Source organism: Physella acuta, unplaced genomic scaffold, assembly GCF_028476545.2.
Source record: "Physella acuta isolate Inbredline_101_S28 unplaced genomic scaffold, ASM2847654v3 ptg001333l, whole genome shotgun sequence".
In the NCBI taxonomy this organism is placed as follows: domain Eukaryota; kingdom Metazoa; phylum Mollusca; class Gastropoda; family Physidae; genus Physella; species Physella acuta.
Window position 1 is genome coordinate 116,180 of NW_026732848.1, and position 22,379 is coordinate 138,558.

Genomic DNA, 22,379 nt, shown 5'->3' on the forward strand with positions numbered 1-22,379 from the left:
CATGATGTAGGTCTGACTATGTTATTGATATATTATAATGTATTTAAAAATCTTAATAAACTTTAAACTTACAGAAGTATAATTTTTGTATTACATCACAAAATAAAACATACCTGATCTATAGCCCAGTCCTCTTCATAATTGCCATCTTTAGATGGCTGCCACCAACGTATCTGTGTGGCACCAGTCAGGGCCCCCTCAGGTATGTGTACAGCGATATACTCAGGCTTGTTGCTCTCTGGGTTGAAGTCAAACTGCTCCAGGGTGGTCCACTTGATGCCTCCGTTGGTTGAGTACTGGAGGAAGACTGGGGGAGTCTCTCTGTTGACTGTTTTGTTACAGCCCAGCTTCAGGTAAAACTGGATGATGCTGAAACACAGATGACATCAATAGTCTTGTGGCAGCATCACGTGAGCTATATTTTTTTATCAATATCACTAAAAACATTGTTTTGGAAAATTTAAAAAATCAAGTATTTTTTTTTTAAAAAGTGCTTCATTACATGTAAATTATTATTTTTTTAATTAGGTAGGCTCAACATTCACAATAATTATTGTCTGCATCCATTTTTAAACATTTATGTTTTCATTATATGTTTTCACTGATAAATTATGGTAAACTTCTAAATGGATCTTATTGATGACATTTAAAATAAATCCTATATTTTATAATGTGTACAACATGTTTGCTGCTTACTTTGCTCTTGACAAATCCAGAGGTACAGTTGTCAATGTACGTTGTCCATTTTTGCTTTGTACTAAGTTTGCATCTGTGAACACTTTACCACAGTTGTGGCGATTGGTCACATGTCCTCCTGACCAGAATTGCCAGTTGTCTTCATTCACCTTTTGTTTGGCTGGAAGAATTTTAAGATAAACATTTTACACACAAAAAAATCTATGTGAAATGTTCTATCATGTAAGCCAATAGTATAATTATTATTTTTTTTTTTTGTAAAATTATTTTAAGTAGGTTATTAAAACCCTACTGGAACTAGTTTATACAGGTAACTTGTCTGCAAATTTACAGAATTTGACAATTTAAAAACAAAGTTGCGTACAAGGTTAATAATATAAAGTTTACGGTTAAGAAATAACAATCATGTATTCAGGTAATTATATGCCAACTCTATTCAAGATTAAAGATGATAAACAATTACTGCATAACCTGATCTCTACATTTAATAATTAAAGTACCCCTAATATTAACATCACTAAGTTTGCCTAGCAGCTAAAAAGTACAGGCTACTTAAGTTCATCAAGCAAAATAAGTTCACTCCCTATATACATTATTATGTATGTTTGTTTGCCTAGCAACAACAAATTTCTATTTCCATGGGTAGTTTCTCTCGCAACTATAAAGAATTCTTACTGTCTTTCTTGGAGGTGGGAAGCAGGTACTCCACTTTTGGCTTGCTGCTCTCCACCCCATTGAAGTCATCTTTCAGGTAGGAAGGGTTGGGAGTCTCTACATCACATGTTGCACCTGAGTAGCCAGGATCACACTGGCACATCATGCCACCTGGAACATACAATACAGTTATAAAACTATTATAACATTACTAGCCGTTGGTACATGTTACACGTGAATTATAGGCCATAATATTTCAGTCATACTCGTTTGAGAAAAATTATAGTATAAAATAGTTTTTATTTTCGTTAACATGAGTAAAGCACCCATAAGTGTCTGGATGTCCAATGAGCAATTTAAAACAGATTAGCTATACTACTAAAAAAACATTCTATACCAAAGCATGTGCCATGACCGTTGCAGTGGTCAGGGCAAGCCATTCCAATGTAAACATTGTCAAGGGCCCATTCAGGTCCAAAATCTGTATCAGGGATTTTGCCTTGATACCATCTGAACCTGACTGTGCTGAAATACAGAATTAAAAATATTTGTAAAAATTTCTTTTTTTTAATGTTTTAAGTGCATTGGTGTGACGATTTAAAAAAAAATTGTAATCATAAAAAGAAAAGTAAAAATAAAATACTCTTTTGAGATTAGAAAATCTTTAGTTGATGATTAATCTTTTTATATGAGCAATCAAACTTTACTTTCATTTGATTAAGTCAAGTAGGACTACCAAGTTGTAGAAGGCAATACATATTATCAAACTAGTAAGTGAGCTTCAAACTTTCCGTTTAACTATCTACTATTTCTCTTCTTGTTCATTTTTTATTGTTAAATTGGAGGAGATTTTCTTCAACACAATTAAGTATTACATGTCAACATTTTATGCCTATTATGGCTTTTGTTTCTAGATTTGCTTCCATAGCCTTTGTCCACCCAAGAACAAACTATAGGGGAGGAGTTGTTTGATATAGGAGTTTTTTTTCCTAGATGGGTTGCTGTCCCAAGCTAGCAAGCCTCATCTACCCCCAGGTCCAAACTCAAGACTTTTGGAGTTAGCTATCATGCGCACTCCTTACCAACTACACCATCCTCATCTACTATTCAACAACACTGTCTTTTAAATCCAAACAAAAAAGGGTAAAAAACCAGAAGTAGACCTTACCCACAGAAATGGAGGTGATTCAATGGGACAATGATACGCCTCCAATATAAACTATCTCCAGCATAGTAGACAGTCATGGGCAGAGTACTCTCAAAGCAATAAGCAGGGGAATCCTTAGCACAGTTGGCCCCAACAAGACTCCAGGAGGAGCCACCATCAGTAGAATATTCCAAGCGAACTGGATATTTGGATGTTGCTTCAGCTCCACAACCAATATTGATCTTTAAAGAAAATTTTAAAATTTATTTTGAAACTTTTATTTACAACTAAAACAAGTTAGATCAACATATGTTTGTATGTGTAAGTCTGTAAGAATTTTTCAAAAATTTACAAAATGTTTTTTTACAATTCTACTAAGGCTGGTATCAGGCTTGTGAGGACAGATTTACAATAGTAAAGTGTATAAGTTAACCCAGGGGTCGGCAACCTTTTGAGATGGAAGAGCCAAAAGTTACAATTTATAAAATTTCACAGTTTCTAATGAGCCACATTTTTTTTTTCAATAATTGGTATTTGATTAGGATTATGTAAATAAATTTGATTTGTTATTTAAAATAAATGGCTTTAATTATGAAATAATATTTATTCATATAAAAACATACAAATGTTTCCCCAGAGTATTGAAATTAGTAATCAACTAATATAACTATAGGACTATCCCAATCCATTTTAGAAGCTGATAACCTTTTTTCTGTCTTTACGGATATCACAGGCTCAGGGGGTGTCTCCCAATTAGCCAGGCAGGCCTCAACATGGCAAACTCTGACTAACTGGTTTGATTACCATATCGGTTGCTTCTGTCCTTTGGTTCTCATGAGGCTTGTCTTCCACCCCACAGAGCCCAGGGTAAACTGGTACCCCACCGTTCAGTACCTAGCTCGACCGTAGGATGCTAATAACTAAAAAAACTACATGACTCAGGTCAAATTAATGATTACTGACAGATAGGGAAATGCACTCTGAATAAAATAACATTCCCCATTCGACGATATTAAAAAAAGTCGGCGCTCGAGCAGTGGCAAGCATGGAATTATTGGGCTGTGGGGCTGGGCCTGGTGCCCAAGCGGCTATAGCTGTCCATATAGTTTCTACTGCACCTATTCTCACTGTTCTCTGATGAGTGTTTTTATCCTTTTTAAAGTTGTGTTTCTTTACAGTGTAATATCTGTTTTGAATTTTGAAAATAAAATAATATAACTATTAATATTTGTGCAAGGAGCTGGAGAGCTGCATTTGGGACATCAAAAGAGCCACATGGGCTCGCAGGTTGCAGACCCCTGAGTTAACCATCATAAATAAATATCAGAAAGAAATATTACTAGTGAAACACACAACCAGGCTAAAACATAATAAAAAGCTTGAGTATTGACTTTACTAATAAATGATAACTGTTTTATCAAAGTTGAGTCAAATCGTTTAACCTGATTTTAATAATCCAAAGTTTTATTATTCTATATTTAATCAACATAAGACAAGCATTTTGTATGTTAGTGTACTTTTCTAGTATTGAAACTTGACCTACGTCAAACTGTAAAACAGACATAGGTCCAATCTCTAGGTCTGATGTAATGGCTGAAAGTTCTCCCCCTTCATTGTGGCTAAACACCAAGGCTGATTGCCCTTTGATCTCTGTGCTAGGACTTGGAAAGAAGAATTCATTTCTCCTTTTTTCTCCATTAAAACAATAGCAATTATATAAAAATATTGTTATTTTAAAACTAAAGTAAGAATGGTTTGTTTCCATTCAGGCCTTTTGTAAGAAATAGATAAATAAATATAATTTATAAAAATTTATAGGTAATAAATTGTAAAATTATTTAACAAGCAAAAGAAAAAACATACCGGTTATGCCTGGAGCAATATTCCTCAACCGCTCCATCATTAACAAATGTCCAGGACATGGGATCAGGCTGGTCAGCAGCATCAAAGTTGTCAAACAGAGAGTTGGGGTTCGACCCCATAGTGCCAATAAACAAGTTATCCACCGACCAAATGGAGTGAAGCTCTCCCCCATTAGCAGGCTGCCAAAACCTGAACCTAGTTGCGTTATGTCTAGCAGCAAGCGGCAAAGACAGGGTATAGAATCTACAAGAAAAAAATAATAATAGTTTTAGTAAGTGAAAATTCAAGTCATGATATATAAATTTAAAAAAATACTAATTTAGGAATAAAATATATTCCAGCTAAAAACAACTCATAGCTATATAAAAATATTAATGGACCTAAGGAAATACAATAGGGCAGGTAAGTAGGTCACCAACCAGTTCTAAGGCTCAATAAAACCTGCATGAGCCATAGAACTGGTTGGTGACCTACTTACCAGCCTTATTTGTTTACAGTTTAAAAAAAAATGCACAAAAATTAAGTAATGTGTATTATTATTTTTTTCACACAGAAAGTGCAGCAACTACTCCCAAATCATCTTCAAGTGTTCTTGACATCATGTAACATAAAAAACTGCCTCATTATTATATAAAAAAAATAATTCTCAAGAAAAAAGAATTACTGTGTACACACTTAGGCTGTGATGTGTTAGAAAAATGAATCTCCTTGATAAGTTTCCAGATAATACCTCCATTAATGGAGTATTGAAGGAGAACACTTTGGTTTCTTGGCCAGAATGGGGCCTCTGATCCGCAGCCATATTTAAAGTAAAACTCCATTGAAACCAGCATAGATGTGTCCATGTCCTTTGTTGCAGCAACACGCAATCCCTTCTGTGATATAAAGAAATAGAATTTACTTTTCAGTCTACAGGAACGCATAAAACTAGCTTAAATGGAAAAACAATTATTACTTTAATCCCAAGATACAAATGTTTTCAAAGAAAAACTACAAATATTTATTTTTATTGTCTATCATTACATTTTAACCCAATAGAGAAATATTACACCTATTTCATGCTTCAGTATGGGCAGCAAACAAATAATTTTCACCCACAAAAAACTTCCCACCCCCCTCCCAGTTTAACCTAGAGGCCTCAAATTAGTGATTAATCTTCATCAAGCAATCATTTCAAAATTAAACTAACATTTATTCATGGATTTATTTTCTTCTCTCCAGGCACACTGGAATGGAAGGTAGACAGGGGTGAGGGAGAGTAGGCTAACAAATATACTGAAAGATTGTATAATTTTTTCCTTCCCCAAACACTGAATAATGAAAAGCTTAAAGGATGTTTTTCACATTTTTTTCCTTTTTAAAACTAGATTGTACACTAATTTATACAAAAAAAACAACAACTTTGGAAGAAGCACTTACAGTTTTTAAGAAATAAAACAAACCTTATCAAATGTGAATGACCGTCCACTAACTACTGGGTCACAAATGTCACTGTTGCTTCCTCCATACACCTCATTCCATATGGATTCATCAGATTTTTTAGAGTTGAAATCATCACGAAATGTCATAGGGAGCGGGTCATGTGGTACACAGAATTTCCCACTAAATCCTGGATCACAACTATTGTAATGGGAAAGTTATTTTAAAAAATGTCAGAAGAAAGACATTAATTATTTAATTAAAAAATAAATATTATCTGTAACAGTCATACATAATATAAAACAAATTGATAAGTTTGAATTTTTAAAGCTAATTTGTAACGAAACTGGTCTTTTATTAAGTTGAATTGTTAAATATATTATAATGTTTTTTTCAAAACTAACAGTTACTTTAAAACAGAAAAGATTAAGCAGGATTTGTATTACTTAATTAATTTACAATTTCCACCCTGAGAGGTAAATTGGAAGCCAAACACTGTCCAGATTATTCCTATACTAAAAAATCACATACACGCAAGTTCCATTGTGACAAACTCCATGCCCTGAACACAACCAAGGGCAGCTATCACCCAGGTAGACATTATCCAGGGCCCAGATTGGTCCCCCTTTAACTGGTGATGGTCTTAGCCAGCGAAATCGTGTAGAAGGAGATCTGAAACATTGATACAAAAATATTTTGACAACTGAGACTTTTAACACCAGCATAATTTGGTTGATGGATATTGGTTGTGACAAAAAAGTTTAATCAAAATATGTGTTCATTTTTAAATGGATTAAAAAGTAAATAATGAAAAAATTATGTTCATGAATAACAACATTCCTGTATAATAATTGCTCTGATTATCATGGGAATTAAACAATATGATGTATAAAAACAGCTACATTTTTTTGTCCAACTAACGAGCAGTAGCAAGCATTAGTAAAATTAATTTTAATTAAAAAAAAACAACAACCTATAAATGGAGGATTAAGGTGTAAGGATTTTCAAATGGCAAAGAGTAAATAAAAACAAGAGTTGTCCATAATAAAAAATGGTGTGCTCCAGTTCCTAATTCTTTGTACAGGTGTTTAGTTATTACTGAACACTATATGCAACTGCCTTGGCAATATACAATATATTTAATAACAAGCCATACTGGAATAACAATGGCTGTCCAATGTTTTTTTTTAAATTTTTCTCAGAATTAGAAAAAGTGGACAACTGTGGTCTTCAATTAACAATTAGCAAGCAATAAGCTCTTACATTGCTTTCTCAGGTAATGCGACTGTCACTCTGGTCCAGTTAGAGAATTGGTTAGACGGGTAGACTGAGCTGAGGTGGTAGCCAGAGCATTCAAAGTTAGGAGGTAAGCACTCGTTGACCACTGGTGTCCAGGTCTGACCGTGGTCCGTTGAGTAGTCAAGTTTAATGTTGTAGAGGTCCCCAGAGAGAGAGCCACAGTCCATAGCTAGATCAAACTGTAGGAAGGTTGAAGGGGTCACTTGGTAGTCCCAGGTTTCAGCTAGTTGTCTGTCTGTTAGATATATAAGGTGGTTTAAGGTTTTTTTTTAACAAAGTAAACTATTTTTCTCAATGATTAAAAAAAGTAAAATAAACAATGCTCACAAATAAAAAAGTTAAACAAATCACATTTAACTATGCCTGCTTCAAATTTGCAGCAAAATTTATATTCACCCTTTTTATTATTGAATTCCAGTGCATTGTTTTGAGAGTTGCAAGTTTCTCTTTGCACAGCAGAATCTGCCAGAAACCAGTTGTGGGGGTCAGGCATAAGTCCAGGCCCTGTTGGTGAAATAGTACAACAAACAATGTGATTGTGGATTATTTTTAGTCGTAGATATGGAAGAAAGGAATAATGATTTATGTAACAAAATATGTCAAGTACAATTGAAGCAAAAGGTTATTTCAAGATCTGACAGCCCACATTTCAGACAGTTTTCATTGTCACAACTTACATGAAATGTATGGGTCAAACAATGCCCAGCTGTCTCTACAAAACATAAAACCACTCTTTAGAAATTATCTAGTCTTGATGTGGTTAATAAATGTGCTGGAAGAGGTTCCCCAGATATGTAAATTATCCCATGATTAATTGGGCAGATAAATATAACATGAGAGTTATTCAACCCTCACATAGCAATTTCAAATTTAATTTAAAAAGAAAAACTACCTGAAAATGAATCCTCAAAACCTGCTGGACTTGTCTCATTAACACCAACCAGTACACTGTCTATAGCCCATTCAGCTCGGGGCATTTCTAATTCAGAGACATGTATAAAATTCACCTAGAGCTGCAACTCTTGTTAATTACACTTTTTTAAATTGTCATAAATAAACTACTAAATGAATAAACTAATAGGATTGTTAGAGTGAAATAACATCAAACTAATGTTTGTACATCAAATTTTTTTATCCATAAAATTCTAGGCAGTAATAAGGAAAGATTTTAAAAATTAAAGATAGTGAATCATGTACTAATTTTTACAAGAACAGATGTATGTATTGTAGAAAATAAGCTAATAAACACCCCAAAGCAACAGTTTACCTCCAAGACCCAAAGGCTGCCAAAACCTAAAGACAGTTCTGTTTTTCCTAGCATCAGACGGTAGGTTGATCACCACAGAACTGGGTTTAATTTCTTCAAAGGTTGGTTCAACCACCTTCAGCACTTTCCAGGTGATTCCATTATCCGTTGAATAGTCAACTATAACTGCTTCATTGCGGCTCCTTGGTTGGCGGCAGGTCTCAGAATTAAAAGCTCCTCCAATTTTGATAGAAAACTCTAAAATCCTGAAATTTAATTTTTTTATGTAACATAAAATATACAAGAAAGGGTATGTGTATATTAGATATATCAAAACATTTTAAATACATTATTGTCCTCAATAATATTTTTACTCCACACCTAAGCCTTAAGGTTTAGTTTCATAATTGATAATAACCCTAATGCAAATGAATAATCAGAATAAATACACCATTTGTGTAAACAAACTTTATACAAAATTTTAAAATTATACAAACTAAAATCCATAAAACTAAAACTTTCATGAAACAGTACCTTTTGTGAGTTGTGTTTAAGGGAACTGTCTTTGCTTCTCTGGTGCCATCCCCACCAAAATACAAGGCGTTGTCATAGTCAATCACCCCACAGTGTTTCCCCAGATGTCCTCCAATTATTCTGTCCCAAAAGTCCATTGAGGGCATGTTACGGTTGTCGAAGCGGTCAAGCATACCAGGTGGAGGGTTGTTGACAGCTGCACAGTTTTCACCTAGAACATTCAAAGTACCAGCTCTGATGTTTTTAAAAATATTCAATCTTATACTTTTAACTTCAGTTTTTAAATTATTTAAGGGGTCGGCGTGGTCGAGTCGGTAAAGCTCATGGTTGCTAAACCAAAAAGTCTCGAGTTCGAACCCTCGGGCAGATGAGGCTCGTTAGCTGGGGACAGCCACTCTTCTAGGAGAGACAACTCCAAAATTAAACAACTGCTGCCTTGTAGTTTGTTCTTGGTTGGACAAAGGCTATGGAAGCAAATCCAAAAAGAAAAAGCAGGCTGAAATCGAAGTCAATGGCCTCAATGGCACATAACCAATTGACACGTAACGCTTAATTGTGTTGTAGGCGTGGTTGAGTCGGCAAAAAGCTCATGGTTGATAAATTCGAACAAAGTCTCGAGTCAAACCCACTGGCAGATAAATCTCGATTCCCTTCAACACAAATAATTAAGAACGAAGAAGAAGAAGAAGAAGAAGAAATTATTTATTTTCAATGAAAAATTTTTGACTTAGAAAATTTAGAAATGATGTTTAAAAATTAAATAAAATTTCATCTTTGAATACTGATAAGACTTCAAAATTATCATCAACTTAATCCTCAATATTAAGATCATCACCTTAGTCCATATAAATATATAAAGCCAAAAAGGTATTACGATAAAATAAAATAAAAATTGACAAGCAGTATAAGAGACCTACCAGCCGCATCTTGGAGAGTGTCCAGGCACTCACACTGACCATTCTTGCACACACCTCTGTTGTGACAGTTGTCTGTACAAGGTGGACCCATGTACAGATTATCAATGCTAAAGCTGTAATCCACACCCCCACTCTGCATCCAGCGAAATATTGTTGGACTGTCAACATAGTGTTTAATATATTGTAGGACTGAGAGCAAAGTGTTTAAAATATTGTTGGAAATTGTTTAAAAATATTGTTGGAGTCTAAACAATTTTTCTAGCTGAGAATTCATAAATGTAAGGATAAAACAGGAAATTAAAAACAACATACTTTAGAGATATGATTAATTAAAGTACGTCTGAGGGTTCACAGTATTATAGAGGGTTCACAGTATTATAGAGGATAATATCAAACGGATATTATGTAAAAATGTAACTAATAATTTGATATCTAAACTAAGTTATAAAAGAACAGCCTGTATCACTAAATTTTAGGTGTTATTATGTTCTCATGATAAAACTTACTCATTACAGCTGTTGTTTCTATTTTAAAAAATACAGCATAGAGGTTTAAAAAATTTAAATACAAGTTAGGTAATCAATGTAAAGTCTCTACTTACTGCATGGCAATTTTCTCCGTGACAGGTATCACAACCAGGGTCCACTGTCCATGTGTGCCAGTGTAGTAGATGCTACCCTCAGTGAGGTCACCATCACAGTCCTGATGGAGGTAGCAGGGATCCTCCACCAGGTTCCATGTCTTACCCTGGTCATGGCTGAACTGGAATATGACTGGATGGTCCCATCGGAAAATCTTGCCACAGTCAACATTTATCTGTGTAGATTTTTAAGCAAACTGCCTTAGTAATGCACACAAGAGAAAAAAGTTAAAATATGGTACACATACCAAAAACTCAATAAGCACACATAAACAGGTACAAACTTGTAACTCAACACCCTGGTGGGAAGCATTTTTAATGCCACATAGCCAATAATACCTAACTCTAAATAACCTATGTTATCCACAGGATAACCATAGGATAGTCAAGAAAAGGAAATATTTGAAAACAAATTAATACAGAATTATATGAACATACAGTAATGGTTAATTACCTCGAACTGAATGACATCCCCAGGTTGAAGGTGAACGTCATTGGTCACAGCTATCTTATCATTCACCTGATTGGTCATTACAAGAGAAGGGTTTGTGGACCTACAGTATTTCCCATTGGTTCCTTCAGTTATCAGTCGCCATTGGTCAAATAGCATTGGTTCCAAATAATCCTAAGGACATTCAATATGTTTACAAGTTCAAAAAAAAAGAACACGAAAGTGAATTATTGTCTATCATTTTTTATTTCACAGTGTAGTAACTACCTCGAAATCATCTTCAAGTGTTCTTAAATTCTTGTAGCTCCCAATAAGAATTTCATCCACTGCCCACTGGTCATTGCCTGCACCTGAATGGGCAGGCTGCCACCACTGAAACTGTGTGTTGGGGGATTTGGAGGCTGCTGGAAGTTCTATATGCACAAACCTGGACACACAAAAATTCAACAGAACATACAGTAGTTAAAGTATTTTTCTGTCAATTATCTATTTACTTTACAGTTTTCAGGTAATGATTTCACAGTGAGACTAGAATTTTTAAAAAGTAAGGAGCATAAGAAAAACAGTCTTTTTTTTTTACAATAAATGATTAATCAAAACCAGAAAAGAGTTTTCACACAACCTAGTATGAAGTTTTGAATAGACAACTTAATTATTATAAATTGGTATCTATATATATAATTCTCTTCAGGGAGTCGCTAGAAAACAAGCTGTAAGCGCGCTCCCTACCACCCCCACCCCTACATGGTCTGGTGAGCTGTGGTTCACTCTAAATGTTACAAACAGAGCCGGGTTTAGTGACGACTATTAGGGTCAGATAATTTAGTTTGAAACGATTTTAAACGTAGGGGGGGGGAGTAACTAAGTGGAGTTTACTGTAATGGAGGGGGGGAGGAGGGGGAGGGTTATCGTCCTTAACGAGATACTTATAGTGTTCTAAAGAAATATTTTCAGTGGCAGCGTTGGTACTGTCGAATTCACAAATTATGAATTACTGAAAAGTAGAAAAAACAACAACTAAAAGCGGCGTATGATATGCCGCAGGTCGGCTCGTTATAGATATTCTAAATATACTGACACGGTTTACAAAGACATTTAATGTTAAATCTGGCTTTTAAACACCTACGTATTCAATGTGGTATATTGAATGTATTGTAAATATACCAGCATGGTCTACAAGATAATGTTAAGTCAGGCTTTTAAACAACTACGTGGGTGTTCCTTGTGGTGTATTATTGGTATTCTAAATTTACCAGCATGATAAACTAGATATTTAATGTTAAGTCTGGCTTTAAAACACATACGTGGGTTTTCTGTGTTCCATGTGATGTAATTCATCAAGCAGTGTCCAGGTGATTCCCCCATTTGTTGTGTACCGAAGCAGAACTGACTCCTTTCTTTTATCAGCCCCCCTACACTTGGATCCCCCACCTCCAATCTGGATGTAGAACTGGATAAAGTCTGCTGCCTCTGTGTTTAAGTTTTTGGTCAGGAGTTCTCTCACACCATCCTGAGGGGGAAAAAGGTAGTTTATTCTCTATGTTGTGTGTCCCATTTTATTTTTTTATTATTGTTGTATTAACAAAGTGGTGTGCCTACGGAATGTTTAACATTTTGTGGGTGTGGTCAGATGGTAAAGCATTTTACTGCTAATCTGAAAGTCTCGAGTTCAAATCCGGATTTGTGTATGTAGAACGTCCCTGAGTCTGCCCAGCACTGATGGGTACCTGAAACACATTAGGAAAGTAAAGGCGGCTGGGCATATTGCTGACCACACTATCCTTTCATATTCCAGTCACTGAAACAGGTGAACTCTACTTAACATGCCTTATGTACCGCCAGGTTTAAAAGGGTACTTTTTTATATTCTATTATTAAATTATGCACATTGAAATAAATGGCTTTTAAAATTTTAAGTGACTAATAACAGCTGATCTGCACTCTTATACATCTTGTAAAATTGTGTAAATATTCACTGATATTAGGAAATAGTGTTAAAATAAAAAGAATGAACAAGTAGAATGCAGAACCTGTGAGAAGTACAAGCTTTCCCCTGACAGGATAATGCCACATCCTTCATCAGCTCTGACCACATTTCCACCCCTTATGGTGAAGTCATTCTGAGGTTTATATCTGTGGCCAAAATCAGCACGGATGCTGGAGTTCATCTGAGACTTGGGTTTACATGTTTCACCAATAAAGCCATCAAAACATCTGCAAAGTAAAAAAGCATAACGTGTAATGTATCAGTTGAATGCTTCTCCAATAAAGCCATCAAAATATCTGCAAAGTTAAAAAACATAACGTGTAATGTATCGGTTGAATGTTTCTCCAATAAAGCCATCAAAACATCTGCAAAGTTAAAAAACATAGCGTGCAATGTATCGGTTGAATGTTTCTCATAAAGCCATCAAAACATTATTGGTTAAAGGTTTCACCAATGAAGCCATCAAAACATCTACAAAGTAAAACAAAAATGTGATATGGATCTCTGTGCAAAAAATAGTTACCAGTAAAACAGATCAAGACCTTTCTCCTAGAATTACGAACGCTTTTATTACAACTAATGAGTATTAAGAAAAAAACATTAAAGCAACACAATGGAAAATGAATTCTACAACTAAAATTATATTTTTTTAAAACTTTAAAAAAAAATCTAATTTTAGCAAAATTTGCTGGTGGTGAGTAATTAAAGATTTTAATATTGCTATTGAAAAGTTGCTGTAAAACCAAACAAAAAGAGTAACACATCATAATGGAAATGGGAAACAAATTAAAACCTACCTACAGGTACCTGAATGGCATATACCATGACCATTGCAGAGCTCAGGACAGGGATAGCCAACATAGATTCTGTTCAATCCCCAAACATCAGTTTCAGACCAATCAGGCTGCATCCAGCGAAATTTGGTTTGTTGACTCCTGAGGATGCACATTGGTTTAAAAAAATTGTATTTGTTGATTCAGACAGTTTGTATTCAATATAGCTCAGCCCATTACAACCTTCTATCATAATTAATTTGTAATTTTTTAAAAAGAAAACTTTATACCAAACATTACAAAACTCTAAATATCTTAAAACTAAACAATTTTCAGTGTTAAACTTTATCCTTATTTTAGTTTCTAAATACTACTGTAAATAAAAGAACAGACTGTAATAAGGTTAAAAAATATATTGTAAAAATGAATTCAATCATTTTTTTTTTTTTTTTTTTACTTCTAAAAGTAAAGCAAGAGTGTACCAAATATCAGGTGAGAGAACAATGGTTATTGTGTCCCAGTGGTCAAACTGAGAATGGTGGTAGATGGTGCCAGGTCGGTAGGTGTCGCACACATCTGGGGGGAGACAGGGGTCTTCAACCTGTATATATGTTGGCGCATTTTATTGTTATGGTTAAGATTTTAAAATATTAATAGTGTAAGTTACCAGCAACAGCTTAAATAGGCTGCCAGGTTGAGCTAAAAATCTAACACGATTTAAATTTACAAGCATACTCAAGTGAAGCTAACAAAAATTTGATCTTAAAAGTGCTAGAATAATTGTTTTGAAATTCTGTATTTTTTTTTTTTGGGATACAGTTAAAGTGAAGGCAACAAAAATTTGATCATAACTAAACAAGATTAATAATTTTTGAAATTCTGTATTTTATACAAACTGAAGTCAAAAAAATTTGATCAGGGCAGAGCTAGAATAATTGTTTTGAAATTCTGTATTTTTCTTTTGGATGAAAATAAAGTGAAGCCAACAAAAATTTAATCACAGCAGAGCTAGAATAATTGTTTCAAAATTCTGTATTTCTGGAATGGAGCTGGAGAGAAGCCTACAACATTTTATCAGAGCAGAGCTGGTAATCTTTTTACACTTATTTCAGTCCCATTACATTTAGCATTTATGTCTATCTTGAAAAATACCATTGCCAATAACTCTAGCTACGCAGTTGACATGTAATATTGTAATATGAAACACAACACTAAAGACAGTCTTTACCAGATGCCAACTGATGCCATGGTCAACAGAATACTGAAAATACACTTGGTTGTCAAGACCAGGTGTGTATGGCACACCACATCCCATAACAAGATCAAACTGTGCTATGTAGCCTGGTCCAACCCGCATGTCCTTGGACACCAGAGAACGGGGCTCACCATTTCTTGTCTTGTTGGAAAAACTGAATAGCAAATTTAAATACATACTGAGTAATAATTGAATATTTATGTTTGACTACATGTGATGCCCAGTGTTGTCTATAAGAAGGCCTATATATATATATATATATATATATATATATATATATATATATATATATATATATAATTGTTAAATTTAATATAAGAGCCATGTACTTTACCTACAGATAAAGAATACAAACTAATCATGAAACTATACATACGTGACACTTCTCATTCTACCACAGAAACTGTCCACTAATTTCCCAAGGTTGGTTGTGAGTCTGCTATCAATCTCTGGCAGGTCCATCATTTCAACAGCAAGCAGGTTGGATGTCATATCTCTGTTAAAAACAATGTCATCAATGGCCCAAACATCCTTCCCAAATCCTGAGTGCTTGGGCTGCCTCCAGCGAAACTGACACAGATTTTGTCGGGCATCTTTGGGGAGGGATATGGAGGCGGATCTGTTTGAAGTAAAACAAGCTCTTTTAGTAATGGAATATTGAAATCATAATAAAAATAAACAACCGTAAATTAAAAAAATAATTTTACAACTATATATTTCACGCATGGCATAAGTCAAACCTTGGCTGTTGGAAATTAGCTATTTGGAATTCTGAAAGCAAGGACCAGCTTATTCCTCCATTGCAGGAGTATTCCAGAAGCACATTTTCCCATGGAGCATCTGGTGGTGGACAGCTGGACATAACAGATTGACTTCCAATTCTAAGGGTAAACTGTACAGATCTACAAAGGAAGATGAACACAAACTTTTTTGTTAAACATTAGAAAAAAAATCTTTAAAAAAAATATTCTCCGGTGTTTGAGTAAAATAATTTTTTAACGTAATTTTAAGCTTATCTTTAAAACCTGAAACATCTATCAAAGTAGCTCAAACATACAGTTCCTAATTTGTTTTATTAGTTTTAATTAAAAATATTTATTCCTCAATATTCAGAAAGAGCCTATTTTGATCATCAGCAACATGTAAGATTTGTAAAGGAAAATCCATTCCTCCAATACTTTAAAATAACAAAATAAAGAATATTCTGTGACATTAAAAGTCCTTGCTACTCCGATGTGTACCTGACTTCTATCATGGAGAGTAAAGGTGGCAGGGTAAAGTGCTGAACATACTATCCCTTCAAACATTTTGGTCAGAGAAGCAAATGAATTGTCCCAAAGACTATATGGTATGAAGGGTATGTTAGTTACTTATCATTTAATCTTAAAAGAAATCTTAATTGTTTTCTGACATAAAATCAAAAGTTTAACTCTGAAAACTTACCCTATGGAGGTGGAGTTAATTTCTGTGGTTGTCAAACTTCTGACTCCTCCCTTGTTGAAGACCAAGGCTTTTCCTGAGGATACCACCCCACACTGGTAGCCTACAGAACCTCCTGAGCTGTCAATCAGAGATGATGTTGTAGTCACTGATGGGTCCTCAAAGTTTTCTTGGAATGACGAGATGACTGGTATCACAGACTTCTCGCATGCGTCTCCCTCATAACCAAAGTCACAGCTACAAATCATGAAAAATTTGGGGAAAAACATTTTAGTTTAATTACAAATGCTAGAATATGACTTTAAAAAAATTGATTATCATTAAATATTATGATGATGCTTTAAATATAAATTAAAATACTTCATGTTGTCTAAAAAAATCAACAGACAAAAAAAAATCTATCAGAAGATCTAAAAAGAAAAAACTTTTTTCTCCCTAATGTACCATTTTGTTTGGAAACTTGTCTTACCTACAACCACTTTCAATACAGTTGCCATGTCCATTACACCATTTGTTACAAGAACCAATGAATACTGAAATTTTACAAATGAAAAATGTAACTAACTGCATAACAATACCTTACTAATAATAATAATTTTGTAACTATGAAAATAATTTGATACTTCACTGAACAAAAGCAAATAAAAGCATACTACAACCACTATTACAGATTGAAATCTTACCATCATCTATAGCCCATGGTGAAGGCACATCTCCGACGTAAATAGCTCTGAACCTTGTATTAGGAGTTTGAGCAGCATATGGCACAGGTAATGTTATCCTGTTCCACCTGTTGAACAAATAACAGTTATAAATCTGGTTGATAAGGAATATAGTTGTAGACATATTTCTGATATTAAAAGTTAACTAAAAAACACATAGCAAAGTTGTTATCTTTCATTAATAAATTAATAAACCAAGAAAGGCACTCACCCTGAAAGTTCTTTAGCTGTAACTAAAGAGGACAATGACTGGTGGTGACCACTGCATGTTGAAGGTAAACAAGGAACATAGAACTCATTCCAGCTGGCCCCATGGTCTGTACTGAACTCAAAGCTGACACTAAAGAGCAGAAAAACAGTTGGAAGGACACTAAACAGTTGGAAAATATAAACTATGATTCTAAACAATTGAAAATATAAATTAGGACACTAAACAGTTGGAAAATATAAACTATGACACTAAACAGTTGTAAAATATAAACTATGATACTAAACAGTTGGAAAATATAAACTATGACTCTAAACAGTTGGAAAATTTAAGCTATGACACTAAACAGTTGGAAAATTTAAGCTATGACACTAAACAATTAAAAAAAATGGTTTTTGACACTAAACAGGTGAAGACAATAATGTCTGCATTTTAATACTACCAAAACTAACATTAAATTATTTAAGAAATGTTATGTCAAAATTTTTGTCTTAACATTTAAAAAAGATGGTAAGTAAGATGCGGTTTATTACTATTTAAAAAATAAACAATTTAAGAAATTATATTTTAATTAAAATATTATATAAGAATACAAATAAAGAGATTTTAATGTAAACATGACAAAATCAAATAAGAATTGATTTACACAATAAACATATAGAGTGTATTCAGAGCTATTTACACTTGTGTAGGTATAGATCTGACTTTATGACTAGCTGATCAATTCTTTATTATTTGGGCACACAGAATCCATTTTTTACTGAAAGTTTTTATTCCTTTATTTCAAATGAAAACAGTGACATAATGTTATTATTGTTCTTTGAATGTTCCTTAAAAATACACTGTGGTAGTTTTAAAGAAAAAAGGTTTCCTATTTATATACTTGTAAGTAAAACGTAGAATTTCTTATTTATATTAAAATACATTTTTAAAAAATCTTCTGTACCATACCTAGTTTGTTTTTCTGCTTCCTTGCCACACTGCAGGTTGACAGTAGCCTGCAGCACTTTATCCCCATCTTCCTTGGACTCTTTAGGAAGCAGGGGAAGTAGTGTTAAATCATCAATAGCCCAGACATCCATGTCCACACCCCCACTGGATTTTTGCAGCAGGCAGAGGGAAACCTTGCCGTGGCTCTTCTTGTGAGTAGTCACGTTTACAACTGGATAGGACACTAGTTGTGGGACCTGTAAATATAAAGATCAATAAGGCCACTTATAAATGATGTCCTATAATTTTTAATCTTTATCCCGCCTATTTAAACAGGTTAAATCTGAGGTTAAAACAACCCCTCCCCCCAAATAAAAACAAAACAAAAAACAACCCCATAGTTAACTTTATTTGAGTCAGTGTTATTTTTAAGAATTACAAAATATGAGCTATGTTGCATATCTTGACTCCTGTACAGTTTTCTTCAAATAGCGAATCATCACCAAGGTCTTAATTTTCTAATAAGTTAAATATTTTAACAATTAATCCCGTGTACAAGAAAAAAAGATACCAGCTTTAATAGAAAGTAATACGTTTACAAAACATTTCAACATCAAATGTTAAACTTAGTTCATTTAAATTTGTGGCATTATTTTTATGACTAATTAAAATATTAACATAGGTATAGCATTCAAAATGATCTTTATTTCTATTATTTCATATACTTTTTATACAATATGTATGTAATAGTAATTGTCAAGTTTAAAATAAACTCGCCAATCACCTGAAAAAACTCAGCTTCAAGATTTCTTATAACAAGAGTGTGCTCATCCTCATCTTGAAGGTACATAAGCACAGGGGGACTTTTGGCACTGCTGTGGCAGATATTTCCACCTGAAACAGAAAATTGATTTGTAGATTAGGTGAAAGAGATTGTAAATAATGTAAAATAAAAAGCAAGTTAGACAAGAAAACAATTAGATCCGTCAATTTAAATAAAAATTTAAACCAATTTACAAAAATTATGAGGAAAAATTTAAACAAATTAAAAAAAAATATTTATAGTAATTAAGTTTTTGTCTACATCTTAGCATGCATAATAGGTAAAACAATAGATGCCTAATAACTCACCATACTGAAAGTAGAAGCGCACAGTAGAAACATCTCTGAGGTCAAATTTGCTTGTGCACACTTGACGTTTCTTCTTGCCATTAAATATCAGTGATTTGCCCTCCTTAACAATCCCACATTCTGTTCCAACATGGCCATTATCCACTTTAAGACTAAAAATATGAAAACAATTTTAATAAGTGAAGAGTTTTTTTTGGTGTTTTTTTAACATTAAGTGATCAATTAATATTTTCTTTTTTAAAGTTATAAATTAAACAAAAGGTATATGAGCAATTCAGATTACATTAAGAAGATGTAACATGACTTCTGCTATTTATGAACCAAATCAATTAAGAATATTTTCTTGTGTTTAATTTAATTAGAATTTTTTTATGTTGCATTTTATCATCAAGTAAAAAGAAAAAAATTATGGAAGTTAAGTAAACTGCGGGACATCCTATTGACTTAAGGCAAAGAACCAAACTCAGATGATAGTGTTAGTATTGGTTTGTTTTATCACTTGACTCTTCTCATGATATTCAGACCAAGAATCAAGTCTAAATCATTCATTTGTTCATAAATCGCTAGATATTGTAATTCTTATTATTTTTTATATACCCTAAATTTTATTTGAAAATTGAATCGTTATGGTCCTTTATTATTTGTATTAAAAACTGTTAGTATTTTATTCATAAACTAAACGTTCAATGTAAAGAAAAATTTGAAAACATTGGAGACACGACTTGTTAAGGGACAGAAAGAAAGATGGATTTATAATGTGGACGGTTAAAGTAACTACACCAGTACAGAGTTTCCTGACATGCTCATGTAGGCAGCCTATGTTAGTGGAATGATAGAAGAATTATCACTTCTTAATACTTAATAGATAACAATTTCATGTACTATGAAATGATGAGTTTTCAAGGCTAAAACATAAATTATAAAAGCTATATTTTACCTAGATATCCCATTAGAGAAATCCACAAATAAACTTGCATCTTTCCTAACATCTGTAACATCAAAGTTAAGCTCTCTGGTAACTGCATAGGTTGTGGTCTGATTTCTGTCTCCAAATACAAGTGCGTTGCCATGAGATTGACACTGATGCTAAAAGAATAAGATTTTAAAAATCTCAGTCAATTTTTAAAATTCATATTAAGTTGCAATGTCACCAAAAAAAGGTAAAAAAAAACTAGATCTGTATTTCAAAACTGAAAAAGTAGATATATATCATGTTGTATTTGGACAATTAGTCAAAAATGTCATATAGGATGTGTACAATTATTCAAAAATATATATAATGTGTATAATTAGTTCAAGGCAATATTGAAAGCCTGAAATTAATCCAACATATTCTATTATAACTTCTACAATTATCAAACAGCAACAGGACAGAATGAATAAGATTATGACACAAACCTCAATCTGTGCTCCTGGGAAAAAAATCCAGTTGCTGGGGTTAATGGGATCAAAGTTTTCTCGAACCTCACTTGGGGGGTTGGCTGTGTTTACGACAACAATATGATCTATAGCCCAACATTTGTGGTAGGGTACCTAAAAAATAAATGACATGTAATAATCTTTTGCCCAACATTTGTGGTAGGGTAACTAGAAAATAAATGACATGTAATAATCTTATGCCCAATATTTGTGGTATGGTACATAGAAAATAAATGACAAGTTATTTTCTATAGCCCAGTATTTGTGATATGATATCTAGAGAATGATCTATGGTAGAATAACTGGCAATGTCATCTTACATTCTGATGAGGTTTAAATTTTGACTAATTAGTTTTGATACAGTATGTTTTACTTTAAACTAATGTAAAAATGTAAAAAGATAGTTATTTTTGCCTTACTAGAATAATATCATCTTGAGGTTCATCATTTGGATAAACAAGGCCAAAATAATCTGTTGTAACTATGTCTTTTTCTGTAGAAGTTAATGGCTCATATTCAGGAACTATTTGAGTGGAGTTCCATGGTTTGGAATCAGGATCTGCTGTGATATTTGTGAATGTTTCTGTAAACAGGTCAGTATCATTTGATGCTTGTGTTAAGGCATAAGTTGAAGTACTAGGTGTAGTCCCCATTGTTGAAGTACTAGCTGTAGAGCCCAATGTTGAAGTACTAGCTGTAGAGCCCAATGTTGACGTACTAGCTGAAGAGCCTAATGTTGAAGTACTAGGTGTAGTGCCCAATGTTGAAGTACTAGGTGTAGTGCCCATTGTTGAAGTACTAGGTGTAGTGCCCATTGTTGAAGTACTATCTGTGGAACCCAATGTTGAAGTACTAGGTGTAGCGCCCATTGTTGAAGTACTAGGTGTAGTGCCCAATGTTGAAGTACTAGCTGTAGAGCCCAATGTTGAAGTACTAGCTGTAGAGCCCAATGTTGAAGTACTAGTTGTAGTGCCCAATGTTGAAGTTCTAAGTGTAGAGCCCAATGTTGAAGTACTAGGTGTAGTGCCCAATGTTGAAGTACTGGGTGTAGTGCCCAATGTTGAAGCACTAGTTGTAGTGCCCAATGTTGAAGCACTAGTTGTAGTGCCCAATGTTGAAGAACTAGCTGTAGTGCCCAATGTTGAAGTTCTAGCATCTTTTGTTGTTTTAGTAGAGCCCAATGTTGGTGTATATTTTGTTGTTGGTTTATAACCCAATGTTGAGTGACCAGGATCTTTAGATGAATGTTTGGCATCCAATATTGCGGAGTGGGAATCTGACTGAAGATTCTTGCGTGAATTGGGCTGCTGGAAAAACTTGAGGCAAACATTTGATGTCCGAGCTGGAAGTGGTAGGCCGACGATGTGGACTTCTGGAGTATCTGAGATTGGAGCTCTGTGATAAAAAAAAATTAGTGTAGGTTAATTTAAGAAATTGGATGGAATGGTAGTGATAAAACACATAACTGCTAGCCTAAAGGTCTTGAGTTTGGTTCACAGGTTTGAGAATATAGGCCCTGTTCATGTAAACCCAACCCTGATGTGTGAATGACTTCAGTTGGAGAATAGTAATAGTGTTGATCACACAATATTTTCATACAGCAAGGCTATTTAACAGATGAACTAAGCTTCATCTGTCATATTGTCCAT

General features: G+C 33.8%; 1 protein-coding gene across 1 annotated transcript in view; it reads right to left on the bottom strand.

Annotated features, from left to right (window-relative positions):
• The window catches only part of LOC131958541 (reelin), a 37,599-nt gene that overhangs the window by 10,451 nt on the left and 4,769 nt on the right, over positions 1–22,379 (bottom strand). The window contains exons 9-44 of the mRNA XM_059323627.1: positions 21,150–22,125; positions 20,710–20,844; positions 20,249–20,397; positions 19,312–19,463; positions 18,965–19,074; positions 18,202–18,437; positions 17,254–17,382; positions 17,004–17,110; positions 16,790–16,853; positions 16,324–16,557; positions 15,621–15,782; positions 15,257–15,499; positions 14,854–15,034; positions 14,108–14,226; positions 13,650–13,787; positions 12,896–13,079; positions 12,171–12,376; positions 11,134–11,293; positions 10,870–11,040; positions 10,377–10,591; positions 9,776–9,933; positions 8,859–9,069; positions 8,346–8,590; positions 7,971–8,057; positions 7,475–7,582; positions 7,043–7,313; positions 6,311–6,451; positions 5,803–5,980; positions 5,036–5,235; positions 4,361–4,603; positions 4,041–4,158; positions 2,519–2,739; positions 1,748–1,875; positions 1,372–1,521; positions 697–856; positions 114–369 (exon numbers count right to left, since the gene is read on the bottom strand). Coding sequence (XP_059179610.1) covers positions 114–369; positions 697–856; positions 1,372–1,521; positions 1,748–1,875; positions 2,519–2,739; positions 4,041–4,158; positions 4,361–4,603; positions 5,036–5,235; positions 5,803–5,980; positions 6,311–6,451; positions 7,043–7,313; positions 7,475–7,582; positions 7,971–8,057; positions 8,346–8,590; positions 8,859–9,069; positions 9,776–9,933; positions 10,377–10,591; positions 10,870–11,040; positions 11,134–11,293; positions 12,171–12,376; positions 12,896–13,079; positions 13,650–13,787; positions 14,108–14,226; positions 14,854–15,034; positions 15,257–15,499; positions 15,621–15,782; positions 16,324–16,557; positions 16,790–16,853; positions 17,004–17,110; positions 17,254–17,382; positions 18,202–18,437; positions 18,965–19,074; positions 19,312–19,463; positions 20,249–20,397; positions 20,710–20,844; positions 21,150–22,125 — 6,946 coding nt within the window. The remainder of the gene's footprint in view (positions 1–113; positions 370–696; positions 857–1,371; positions 1,522–1,747; positions 1,876–2,518; positions 2,740–4,040; positions 4,159–4,360; positions 4,604–5,035; positions 5,236–5,802; positions 5,981–6,310; positions 6,452–7,042; positions 7,314–7,474; positions 7,583–7,970; positions 8,058–8,345; positions 8,591–8,858; positions 9,070–9,775; positions 9,934–10,376; positions 10,592–10,869; positions 11,041–11,133; positions 11,294–12,170; positions 12,377–12,895; positions 13,080–13,649; positions 13,788–14,107; positions 14,227–14,853; positions 15,035–15,256; positions 15,500–15,620; positions 15,783–16,323; positions 16,558–16,789; positions 16,854–17,003; positions 17,111–17,253; positions 17,383–18,201; positions 18,438–18,964; positions 19,075–19,311; positions 19,464–20,248; positions 20,398–20,709; positions 20,845–21,149; positions 22,126–22,379) is intronic.